The sequence below is a fragment of the Artibeus jamaicensis genome, unplaced genomic scaffold (assembly GCF_021234435.1).
Source record: "Artibeus jamaicensis isolate MK-2021 breed Jamaican fruit bat unplaced genomic scaffold, CSHL_Jam_final contig_452, whole genome shotgun sequence".
Lineage (NCBI taxonomy): Eukaryota > Metazoa > Chordata > Mammalia > Chiroptera > Phyllostomidae > Artibeus > Artibeus jamaicensis.
In genome coordinates this window covers 5,737,278-5,750,177 of record NW_026521837.1, presented here as the reverse complement: position 1 = coordinate 5,750,177, position 12,900 = coordinate 5,737,278, and the positions used below count along the sequence as shown (strand labels likewise).

Below are 12,900 nucleotides of genomic sequence, written 5' to 3'. Positions count from 1 at the left end.
TCTCTCTTCACCTGACTGGCTCCACTCTTGCTTCAGGCTTCAGAGAAGCCTTCCCTGTATGGAAATCCTCTTCTCCAATTGTCTTCTTTCCTATCACTTACTACATGTAAGGACAGGGCCTGAATCTGTTTTTAATTAAATTACTGAACAAATGAATAAATAAATGAATACTCCAGGATAAGGATGGCAAAGGTTTAAAACAGGGAAAAGAGCACTGTATGATAGAAAAAGATCGGAGAGGTGCTAAAGAAGAAAAATTTGGTGGAATGATCAGATGAGAAGAGTAGGGAAAGCATCCAGGATGATGCCTAGGTTTTGGGTACGGCATTCATGGGGGTGATGTTAATCAGCGCTGACCCAGACAGAGAAGCGGAGGGAAGCAGGTCCGGCCGAGCCAGATGACGAGCTCGGGTTTAGGAAGGACGCGGTACCTGGGAAGTGCACCACTGGAGACGGCAGTAAGAGTCGGCACAAGGTGTGCAGTTTGTGAGAAAGTCTACAGGGACTTGGGCGTGACTAGCACACAAACACCAGTGGAAGCAGTGGAAAGATCACTGTCTAAACCTGTTTCAAGAAGCAGAAAACTAAGAGACTGCAGAGAGCAAGGAGGAACACAGAAACGGAGTCACAGATGCCTAAGAGGGAAATTTCTAGAATGCCAAATGTATGGGACCAAATGGCAGACAAAAGCTGAAAAGAGCACATAAAATTTGGCGATTAAAAGGTGTCTCAGGCCCTGGCTGGCATGGCTCAGTGGATCCAGTGCCGGCCAGCAAACGGAAGCGTCACCAGTTCAATTCCCAATCAGGGCACGTGTCCCAGTTTGGGGGCTGACAAGAGGGAACAGGTGGATGTTTCTCTCCCTTTCCTCTATCTCTCCCTCCTTTCCTCTATCTCTAAAAATAGAACAATAAAATCTAAAAGAAAATATTTTTTAAAAAGGGGTCCCTCGGATATTTGATATTGTTGGCAAGATTTTAACTAGTAACTAAAGAGATAGTTTTTGAGCAATGGGGAAAGGACTCTCTCCCTAAGAGGCAGCAAGACTTTGCTAGGAGTAAACCATGCCTGCTTATCCTCACTTCCTTTTTAACTCGGTCAGCAGATGACAGATCACAGAAATGGTGTCATTATTCAGAGAGACATTTGAAAAAGTCTCACTATCCTGTTTCAGGACAGCAAGTCTTATTATCCTGAGCTCGATGATAATATAATTCGGTGAACTCTACCCAAAGAGCTCTGACTAATGGACTGATGCTCTTGAACCAGTCTTTTCTGACTTATTAATTTACCTGGATAAGACTGGGGAGATATCAACTCTGGTGATACCATGAAGCTAATCTATGAGATGAATGAATCTAGATCCAGGCTAATTTCAATGCATTGGAATGATGAGCAAATCTTAATGAGATAAAATTTAACAGAGCTCAAAGGGAGGTCCTCCACTAAGTTCCAGGAAAAGGCACTCAAATAGCAGCTGCAGATCACAGTGCTTTACTGTTTTGGGTGAAGAGACTAAGGAATCACACGAATCCCAGGAAGACTCAGCAACGGAAGGGTGCACGGAACAGCGTCGTGTCTGGACAAGGATGCTCACAGCCCCACGCTCCACTCTTCCTGTGAGACACCTGCAGTGCTTTCAAAGGGACTCTCGTAAACAGAACATGAACGGGAGGGAGTATCTATCATGGAGGTCACTCAAAAGCATGTCTCCACTCACTTGATCAAAAGTTAAAGGAACTGGGAAGGTTTAACTTTGAGAAGACAGGGACACACGATGTCCATCTCCACACTTCTGATGGGCTAAATTGGAGAGGAGACACGGAAAAGATACTTGGAATGTGTGGGCTTGGAGAGTGGAACTCTCCAAGAGAGAAAGTTAGATGTGAGTAGACTTTGGCTTCATATAAGGATGAACTGTCTCACACGGCTATAGAAAAATGTAATGAACAATTTAAGGAAGCAAGACTCTCAACCTGGAACTCTCGCTCCATCAGAAGCAGGATGACGAACCACCTGACAGAGAAGTTGCAGGGGGAGTGTCCACATTCGTTCAGTAGAGGGTTGATCACATGACCTCTAAGATCCCTTCTTAACCTGAAATTCTACAATATTCTAAAAATAAAACTTTGCTATGTAAAATATGTAGCTACAAGGAAAAATATTAAAAGAACAAAAAGCATAAACATTCTAAAATAAATAAAAAAAACAATTAGTTACATGACTTAAGGTATGCTTCCCAAAACTCTAGCTATTCCGTTTATTTATCTGGCCTACTTCCAAAACTTGTCAGTGCATCTGAAAAACCACTTCCCAGGCCACTTGTGGAAGGCTCTGATTTAGTGCATCTGGGCAAACTGTGATGTTTAAAAAAAATGCTACTGGTCATTCTGATGCTCAGGCAGTTTTAAGACCACTAAAATTCTGGGTTTACTTATAGGGCACGTATATTTTGCAAAAGAAATATGTATGTATGTATGTATGTATGTATGTATCTGCCTGTATGTAGGTATTTATGTATTAGAAATGTAATAATAATAAGTCTAATCAACTTGCTAATATTTAGGGCTACTGTTATTTAATATTTAAGCACCATTTCTATGCAGGGAGCAAACTCATCTTTGGTATTCAAACTCATCTTTATATTCAAAGCTTAGAATATAAAAGTTAAAAATATCACATTTTTTAAAAGATTTTATTTATTTATCTTTAGAGGGGAAGGGAAGGAGAGAGGGAGAGAAATATCAATGTATGGTTGCCTCTCGTGAGTCCTCTGCTGGGAACTGGCCTGCAACCCAGGCATGTGCCCTGACTGGGAATTGAACCGTGATTGTGTGGTTCGCAGGCCCACGCTCAATCCACTGAGCTACACCAGCCAGGGCAAATATCACATCTTTTGCTTTATAACTTTCAATGTAATGAACAGATCATCTCTAGCTTTTCAGCATTTCTGTCAGATAAAAAGTTTTAAAAAGTAAGGAGATACTCCTTTCTAAACAAGTAACAAGAAATTTCAGAAAATTAGTAAGAAAAAAACTAAGAAAATGGATTTGTTCATATACACATACACATACTTTTTAGCTTAAATAACTTATTTTTTTACCTTAGAGTCCTACTCGGATTGGCAGTGTCTCAGAAAAACATAATAAGAAAACACACCCTTCTAAGAGCTTACTAGTGTTAGGAGAAACAAGTGTGGGAACAATAAATAAATCAATGTTCAATTTCTTAAAATTACAAATATTGAAACTTTGATGTTTTTAAGCTTTTGTGTCCAACTTACAAATCTTGTTATTCTTTTTATAAATCTACTAAACAAAAAATTATTTTAAGGAAGCTTTTAGTGCTTACTCAATTAAATTCAAAGTGGTCATTCATTCTTAGTTAATGTAGTAAGAATGGCATTATTAAAGTACTGATTAAATTTTGATTCTCTCCTTGTGCAAAGAGGAAGACTCATTCTAAGAGTGGTGTAAATTTATAAGAATGAACTCCTTTTCCAGAGGAGGACAGTAAGCGGTCCTGTTGGTCGCCCATCTGTGCCCTGGCTGTTCCCACGAAGGGTTTAGAGGGACATGGCAGAGCCCCGGCATCCACAGCCTCGTAAACTCAAAGGACAAATCCACTGCCTGCGACTTTCTGGACTTTGAAGCAAATGGTTTCTAAGAAGCGTTTCTGGCTAACGTTTCTCTCCCTTTCCCTCCCAGAGGATGCAGGGACTTACTGAAAGAAGAGAGAAAGAAAGAAATCATTCCGCAGGCGGTTTCCTGTAGAGTAAAAATCTGGCGATTGGTGTAGAATGAAGGCATTCATTCACACAACACACTAAATCCAAAAGAAAGGGACTTTGTATATTCATAAAAGCAATGACGTTATTTGTATTTTCTGAAAGTTACACTTGTAAAGTCATTTTGCTGAAAATAATTCTTATGTAGACATTACATTAATTGATGTAATAGTGACACTGTAATTATGGTTAAGAAATCAAATGCAAAAGTCCTTTTACTTAGTTTCTTGGTGTATGGCAGGTTGCCACATGCATCTCAGAGTGAAAATAGTCACAACTGGCAATGAACTGGCCAAACAGATACTAAATTTTAATTAATGTTTACCAGAGAAGAGAGTTTTACCAAATTCTAAATTGGAATTGAAAGCAGACAACTTCTAAATTAACCCTTGTGATGCACATATAATTCCTTTTCATTATGATTTTGACAGGTTAAATATTTCCAAAACTTTTTTTTAGAAATGCTCTACTTACAGATGCACAAGACTATGAGGAAAAGGAGGTATGTGGCCAATTCCCGTAAAACGCTTTTCAGGTACTTCTCTCGGTTAGTGTTGCTTTCCTCCATGAGTCTTGTTCCCCAGAGACCTTTAAAATAACAAAAGAAAACTTTGTGACTAGCAAAGGAAAACACATAAAAGGGTATAACCTTTAAAGGAGATTCTCTGTTGTTGTTGTTGTTATTATTATTATTTCAGCATGCTCTGAGTGTAACGTGGAAATCGTTTTAGCAGGAGTCTTTAGTAAAAATTCAGAAAGGTAACAGGAAATGAGATAGCTAAAAGAGAGATTAAATAATTGTGCACATACATGAGCTCCTTCTATAGAAGAGAGGACACAACCTGGTAAGTATCCTGTTACTAAACTTAGTACATGATGAAACTACATGGCAATGGTATCTTTTAGGTCACCCGTGAGGAAAAGAAGTCCTGGTAGGAGCATCATTTCCCTCAGGAAACATCTATCAAGTTTCTAACACACTGGCTGAAAATCTCTGTATCCATGTCTATTCATTAAGAAACTGTAGCAACTGACTATACTAAACATGCTTAGCTTAACAGGTTTTTAAAGTGCCCATTAACATACGATCTTTAAGTTAAGCATAATAACTTTGCCGACTTTTGTCTCTGGAGAAAGTAAAGTCAGCAACCATGTTCTATATTTTCACAGATGGAAAAAGTGTTGGGCTGGCTGAGCAAAGATGACATAACCCTCCTTGAGACTGCTGGACAGAGTTACCGCAGTTCTGGACTGGCAGACAGACATGGTGGCCGTCCAAACCCCTACTAATGAACAGTGTGGTAGAGTCACATTGCTGGCTACTTGGAAGAGACTTAATGTTTTCCAAAAAAGACAAACTTCTCCATCTTTTCAGTTAGATTAGGTTGCCTGTTAATGGAAGCCGACCTGCTCCCTGGTTGTCTCTTGCTTTTATTCCACAGACATTAACCCCTTTGATCACTGAAACTCACAGAGCAACTGAAGCCACAACCAAGCCACACAGAGAACCAGGAAAAAAGTGGTACATGGTCTTCCACTTTGCAGAAATGCCTTCATCACTAGTGTTCATGTATTCTTATGGCTTATAATAATAAATTCATTCTACTCCTAAATTTGAGTCTTTCATTTCCTTTTGTTTTTTCTTCCAAATTTCCTTTAGGAAAACCAGCATCTGGATTCAAAGACACTGTGTTACACATCGTAGGTTTCACCACACTGAAAGTGAAGCATAACTTATGACCAGGTTTGCTTCTGCCAAGATCTGGTAGTTGTCAAGGAATTACTCACTCAGAAGAAATGCAGCAAAGCAGAATGTTTGTTCGCCGAAACTAACATATTAAAGAATTATTACAAATTTATATGACATGGAAAATTACAACTCAGAATAACACAGAGGCAGCCAAATGTTAGGCTCAGTAGCCCTGGACACAACCACATCATTTCTTGGGGTACATTTCTTTCAGCGGCCAGGCCCAAGAGAAGCACGTAAGAAACTGTCAGTCTCTTTTCCATCAGGACAGACTGTTGCCTTGCCTCACTGGGTCAGTGATTCCACTCTTTCCTGTGGTTTATAAATAATATAAACTAAGTCATCATTCCTAATATTTACAAGTGGTACTGCTTGACCTATAAATAGAGAAACCAAACTCCTTTCACATGGATTCAAGCTAAACTGACAACGGTCTATGGCAATTAAATTCTAGCCCTTCAATGAGACATTTCAAATGAGAAGAACCATGTCCCTTTGTTTACACTTTTATTTTATTTTTTAAAATATGTTTGAATTTTAGAGACAGAGGAAGAGAAAGAGAAATACTAATGTGAGAAACATTGACTGCTTGCCTCCCATACACTCCCCAACCTGGGATTGAACCCACGACCTTGGTATGTGCCCTGACCAGGAATTGAACTCAGAACCTTTTGGCGTACGAGGTTCTGAAGCTCCAACCAATCGAGCCACACTGGCCAGGACTATTTATACTTTTACGTAATATACTTGCATGCATTTACTTTTCTAAATTACTCTATTTACCTCCTCAAATACTTATTGCTTTAAAAGTTCTGTCTAATTTCCTTATTGGGTGTGTAGGTTGAGTCTGGGTACAGGGACCTCTTTCCATTTTGACAGATGAGAAACGGCTGTACCCGCAAGTAGAAAAACCAGTAGTCCTGTTGCTACCTAGTTCTCATGTTTACAGAGCTAACAGAGTGAGAATGGTTAAGGAAAGAGTTCCCAAATGGCACCAGTCTTCAAAATCAATTGTCTTTTCCCGCAACTGTCCCAGTTGTGGAGGGAGTACCTTCTGGGCACTCCATGTACTCCCGTTCAGCACATAAGGTGTCTGCAGCTGTCACAGAGAACATGCTATGCGGGGGACACTGGGCAATAGCCTGCTTCCTTCCTCTTCACCAGGGTGCTTGGTTATTGCCAGAGCCCAAAGTCGGACCGTGTCACCGAGGGTGCATATTCCCTTGTGCGGTGTTACTTGTGAATATCAATATAAAGGAACTCAGAGATGGATAATCCAAAACACAAAAGACATCCCAAATAAATAACTGACTTTGAAAAAAATGCTACCATCTTTGCAAGTATTTTATCCAAATGCTTCCAAAATCTTTTTACTTTGTGATACATAAAAAATATCAGAGAGAATGATACAGTGAAGTCCTATGTATCTCTCAACCAGCTTCAACAATTGTCAACTCAGTATCATCCTCCACTCTCCCATTCTCCCTCCCCATTATTTTGAAACTAATCCCAGCTATCATATCATTTCATCTGTAAATATCTCAGTTCCGTGGTAAAAAAGACTCGGTGTGGATCTTTTGCCTCAGATTAACTCTGTCCCATGTAAAACACACTAACCCCTTATGTCTTTATTGATCATGACAAAAGACAATGTAGGGACTTGGAGTCAGAGCTGAGTTCAAATGAGGGCTCAGCCACGTATGGGTTACGACCTGCCTAATCCCATGAGCCTCCCACTCTTCATCTGAAAATGGGAGAGGGCACCTCTTTAAGGGTTGCTCTGGGAATTATGTGTAAAGCTTGGAGAGGGGCGGAAGAGGCCTGTCTGTGCTTCAGAAGTAGATCTATAAGATGTCCTACTCCTGGTGCCGAGATGTCAGAATAGTGTCGAGAGCCAAATTTGTATGGACTTTTGAGTTCATTCTGAATTGTCTGACTAAATGCTCACTGCCTTTATATCATAGGCAGAATCTTGCTTCTGTGCTCAAACACATGTGGGCCTCGTTTAGACAAATACAATCCTCCTTAATATTCATTTGAACTGCAGGGATACTGTCAGAGAGAGCTGTGATTTTATTACTCTTGGTCCATTTCCTAAAGAACAGTCATTACATGACATTGGCTTCTGAATCTCAAATTCTAGTCAGCCCTCTCCTGAGGTGCAGGCAAATACACACACACATATATGTCTATGTATACACACACATATATGTCTATGTATACACACACACACACACATATATATATGTCTATGTCCCACTAGTTCTGACCTGCATGTTCCACAAACAACGCACACTCACATATCCCTCCATGAGATTTGTCTTTCTCTTTCTCTTTCTAGAAACATATTTTCCCGGTTTGGGTGAGTGGTGCCAAGCCAGGAACATGGGTTTCATTCTAGAACAGGCTCTCTTCCTAACCCTCGTAGGGAGCTGGACCATGACCCTGGCAGCTTCTCTCTCTGTTTACTTTAATGTCCTCCCACGCCAGCTCACAGGGCCCCGTTGCCCCCTTGTCACCCCTCTGCATCAGGCCTCTCCTCACCTATGTTCCCAGCAACCAGCACCATCCGCCTTACCCCATTCTCTGCATTCTTGCTAGAATCATCTTCAGACTGAAAGGGGGTCATTTCAGCCCCCTGCCTGAAGCCCCCACTGGCTTTAACTGTCTACAAGAAAAAATATCAAAGAGCTACAGGCTCACTTGGTCTTACTTCTGCCATTTTTCCCCTCATCCACCTCCCCCCACCCCAACCTCCATCCTTCAAAACACAAATCAAGTTTAAACTCCTCTGGCCTCACTTCTTTGAGTCCCTCCCATACATGAGGACCTGGCATTGTAATTAATTACATCTCTGTTTTTCTCTACTAAACTCAGAGCTCCTTGGGAGTTGGGATATCATATGATTCATCTCTGTATCCTTAGTACTATGCACAAAAGAGACTCTCCATAAATGTTTGTCGACTGAACAAATTTTGCTACTAGCACCACCTTATCACACAGTAGCAACACTCCCTCAAAAAAAATCCCCACGGCAATAAAAATACAACATCTCATTGTTCCAAATTTGTGCAAACAAAAAGGGAAAAGGAAGAAGTGATGAGACACGGTTTGAATTAAAATGAAGGAAAGTCACAATAGCCAAGACAGGAAAACAGCCGAAGTGTTTGTTCATCAGCTGACGAATGGATAAACAGAATGTGGTACATACAATGGAATGTTACTCAGACACCAAAAGGAATGAAGTTCGGATACACGCTACAACACGGATAAACTGTCAAAGCATGAACTAAGCCAGACAAAAGAGGACAAATACTGTATGATACTAATAATACCTGAGGTGCCTAAAATAGGGAAACTCATAGAGACAGAAAGTAGAATAGAGATTAGCAGGAGCAGGGAGGAGGGGAATGGGGAGCCGGGGCTTAATGGGTAGAATGTCTGTCTGGGATGATGAGAAAGTTCTAGAAATGGACAATGATGGGACAACAGAGTGAATGGAAAAGAGGTAACAGCTTAGCCTACCCTGACTAATATGGCTAGTACTTTATGATTTCCCCAGAAAACAAAAGCATATATGTCTAAAATAACAAACAGAAAATGACTTGAACAAGTTAGTACACAAATTCATATACAAAACATATTCGACTTTGGAAATTCAGAAAATATTAATAACTCATGTAGAGTGTCAAATTGTAACGTTGCACTAAAAAGAGTTTGCTAAGACAAAAGTAAACTTTTGTTTACTTTTTTAAAGGTGCGTTGGGGGTACCTTTAAGTTTGGGGCAGTGTTTAAATTTTTCGGCCATCCTTCATTTGCTTTGGTCTGGGCCTTCAGCACCTCCTCGCTAGCAGCCTCCTGCTTGGTGCTCCTGCCTCTCTGTGCAAGCACCCCCACGCAGCACACTGACTGCCTCACATTCCCTTTCAACAAGTTCTGCTCGGCTCAAAAACTTTCACCCTCTTTGGGGTACAAAGAGATGCATTCTTAACCCCTTGGTTAGGCACAGTGCTTCCCAGAGTCAGGCCTCAAACATTCCTTCTTGACTGTTACTTCAGTTAAGAAGATAGATCCAGCCACAGTTTCTCTCTCTCTCATTTTATAAACGAGCACCCGAGGCCCAGGAAGTTTGAATGCTGTATAAAGCCACGAAGGCAGGAGACCTCCAGGGAAATCCTGGAGCAGCCAATATGGAGTAATCTCCCCCTTTCCACCTTTGGAAACTGAAAGCTACTTTCTGTTCTTATCCTGGAGCACTACTTACAAAACGCTTGTAAGATTTCTGACATTGGTATCCCAAGAGGGGAAAAAAATCACAACTCATTCACTGTTATTTATTTTACTTCTCTGGGTTTGTCTAGTTAAAAGGATCATGATTTACTATTACGTATGAATTTATAAGAAACTTCTCTCTCACTTCAAGGAATATTTTTGGAAAGTACATTTAGAACAATGCAGGATAATACACTTGACCCTCGAACAACGTGGGTTTGAACGGAGCAGGTTCACTTACACGAGGATTTTTTTCAGTTGACCTACCCAATTCATAGCTCAGTTGTTGCACTGCCTGGTCTGCGGCTGGGCACTGGCAGGCGCAAAGGGCTGACTGCAGCTGGAAAGGAAGAGCAGTGCCCCCCACCTCCTGCTTGTCCAAGGGTCAACTGCTTATAATTTGGGGCTTGAACCTTAAATAGTAAGTCTTTTAAGTAGCAAGAAAATATTAATAACTCATGTAGAGTGTCAAATTTTAACACTGCACTAAAAATAGTGAGTCTTTTGGTAGTCTACTCACACAGGTTATTCGAAAAGGATCTTTTGTTCCCCATCATGCTCTGAATCAAATTAACCATCATAAACAGTAATGTAAAACAAGTAGCAAAATGTCCACTTTTTAGAATTTATGATTTAGTATGTAAAGTGCAACATGGGAGAGACTTGCTATACATTTTACATGCCTCGTCTCATTTAATTTTTCAAAGTCAAGAACTAAATATTATGAATTAAAAAATGCAAAAATTGGGGATCGAAGAGGTTAAGTAATTTGCTCAAGGTCACACAACCAATGTGTGGTAGGGCTGGGGTCTACATGTAGCCTGACTTGGTCTTAATCACATTGTTGTAAAAACACCTGGGTGGTTTGTGCGTGTGTGTGTGTGAGTGTGTACGTGCGCTGTATTTGCAAAAGTGACAGAAAGATTAGAGAAGGGAAGGGAAATTTTCAAAAGAATTGAGGATGGAAACTCTTAAAAGTGGAGATTAAAACACTTCAGGCGGTAAAACCAAATGCAACTCTTTTCCAAGGATGTCTCTGACAAAACTTTGCAAAAATAGGATTCCCATCTGCTCTTGGGAAATCTGTGTCCTCTTAACAGACACTGGGAAATTCCAAAAACCCTTCCCTGCCTTTGGAGAAGCTGGGTGCACTGAACTAACACATTTACACACAGCTGGTATCTGGTGACTTTAATGCTTTGTTGGAATTTCAAAGAACATTAATTTAGTTATTTAAAAACATACTTCTAAATTTTTAAAAAATGTAACTTTTTTTTGCAACTGCTTTAGAAACATGCTTAGAATTAGAAATGGCCAAATAACAACTGTTTTCAAAGATATAATTTTATTCTATTCGCGGTGTTCTCAACAGCACCCTCTCCCAGAAACAATCACACACTCAAAACATCAGTGACAACCCAGTGACACTCCTCCCACAATTTGGGTAACACCCTCTTTCGAGAATGGGATGAGGGGCAATGAGAGATCAAGACCTGTGGGAGATCATGGGTGCTAATATGGAATTTTCGTTTTAATTTAGTGAAATTAGCAAGTATACAGTGTAACCACCATTAGTTGTACTATTCATTTTCCCCTACTCAAAAAAAAAAACAAACCCCACCAGATGTAGCCTTTCACTTTAATACAACTTTCACTTATTTCCAGAAGTAAAAAATATGCTAGCATTTCTTCTTTTAGAGAAGGACGTACCCAATAAATTTGCACCGACAAGGGCGCAGTGGAATTCGGCTCTGGGTACCGGAAACAGAGAAGAATTAGCAGAGCTGGGGAAGGCATTTCCACGGCAGGCGGGGACGCAAGGGGGATGCGAGGTCGGTCCCCGAAAAGCAACCCGCAGCGGCGAAGGCTCGGCCGGCGCCCGACCCGCGGCTCAGGTTGGAGCATCAGCCGCCACGGATCGCGCTCTTACCTCGCAGCCCGCGAACCAGCCTCTCAGCCCAGGCCACTCGCAGCGGCTGACCGTCCAGAGGGAGGTGGCGATGCAGCGGGTCCCCACCGCCGGCCGGGCCGGGGCTCGGCGGGCTCTGGTCCTCCCGCCGGCGTCGCCTCCCGCTCGGGTGGCCGGCGCCGTGGTAGCCGCCCAACCCCCGGCCCCGGGCGCCTGCGGAGCTCACGGCCGAGGAGGCGGCCGACCTCCGGCTGCCCGGGCGCCACTCCACGTCCATCTCCACCACCATTCCCCCTTCCTCCCCTTCCACCTCCTCTTCCTCCTCCTCCTCCTCGGCCTCGAAGCCCGGGTTGTCACGGCTCCACGCTTGCCGCGAGCACGACGAGAGAGGAGGAGACGGGGAAGCGGAGGCTCCGGCCGGGGGGTCCCGCGCGGACGCCTGCCGGATGCGCTCCATCTCGATCTCCAGGCCCCTCGGCTCGCGGAGGCCGCCCGGGGCCGCGCCGCCCGCCGTCGGCCGGCCTGGGCCCGCCGCTCCGGGCGCCGGCGGCTGCTTTGCGTCCCCGGGCGGCTGCGGCTGCACGCGGCTCGAGTTCACCATCGCGGTCACTGCTGCCCCGCGCGCCTCCGCCCCGAACCGCGCGCGGCGCTGCCCGCCGCAGGAGCCATGTTCTTTTCTTCCCGGGCCCGCCGCCTGCTGCTCCCCGCCCCCGACCTCCCCGCGGCCCCGCGTCCCTCGCCGGCCCCCTCGGCCCGCCTCCCCCTCGCCGCGCCGCGCCCAGCCGCCCCGGCGCTGGGGGGGGGGGGGGGAGGCGCGAGGGAGCCGCCCCCGCGGCAGGCGCGTCGGGCCAGAGGCGCCCGGGCCGCGTTCCGGAGGCAGCCCGAGCGCAGCGCGCGCGCCCACATTCCATTCGGGTGAAAGGGTTCGGGTGGGGACAGAGGCGCTGACCCGTCCACTCGCCCGCCGGCCCGCCTTCGGGAAAAGGGCACTCGGAGCAGTCACAGTCTCCGCGACCCCGAGATCACGTTTGGGTCCCCGTTAGCTGCCAGTGACTTCTGCCTTGATTTACCAAAGTGGAGAGACAGAGAGAGAGAGTTTCGTGGGATGGTGTGAAATAGTGAAATTCACCCTCAGCTGGGGTGCGAAAGCTTTTCTTCCTCTGAAAACTACCAACTACTAA

General features: G+C 43.7%; 1 protein-coding gene across 3 annotated transcripts in view; it reads right to left on the bottom strand.

Annotated features, from left to right (window-relative positions):
• Positions 1–12,429, bottom strand: part of PKD2 (polycystin 2, transient receptor potential cation channel) — a 61,862-nt gene extending 49,433 nt beyond the window's left edge. For 2 of the 3 annotated variants that reach the window (XM_037132972.2, XM_037132973.2), the window contains exons 1-2: positions 11,741–12,428; positions 4,262–4,375 (exon numbers count right to left, since the gene is read on the bottom strand). In XM_037132972.2, the coding sequence (XP_036988867.2) occupies positions 4,262–4,375; positions 11,741–12,320 (694 nt within the window). In that variant the 5' untranslated portion in view covers positions 12,321–12,428. Of the gene's footprint in view, positions 1–4,261; positions 4,376–11,740 lie in introns of all 3 variants that reach the window. The other variant, XM_037132974.2, reaches the window with a different exon arrangement.
• Between the last annotated feature and the right edge of the window lie 471 nt (positions 12,430–12,900).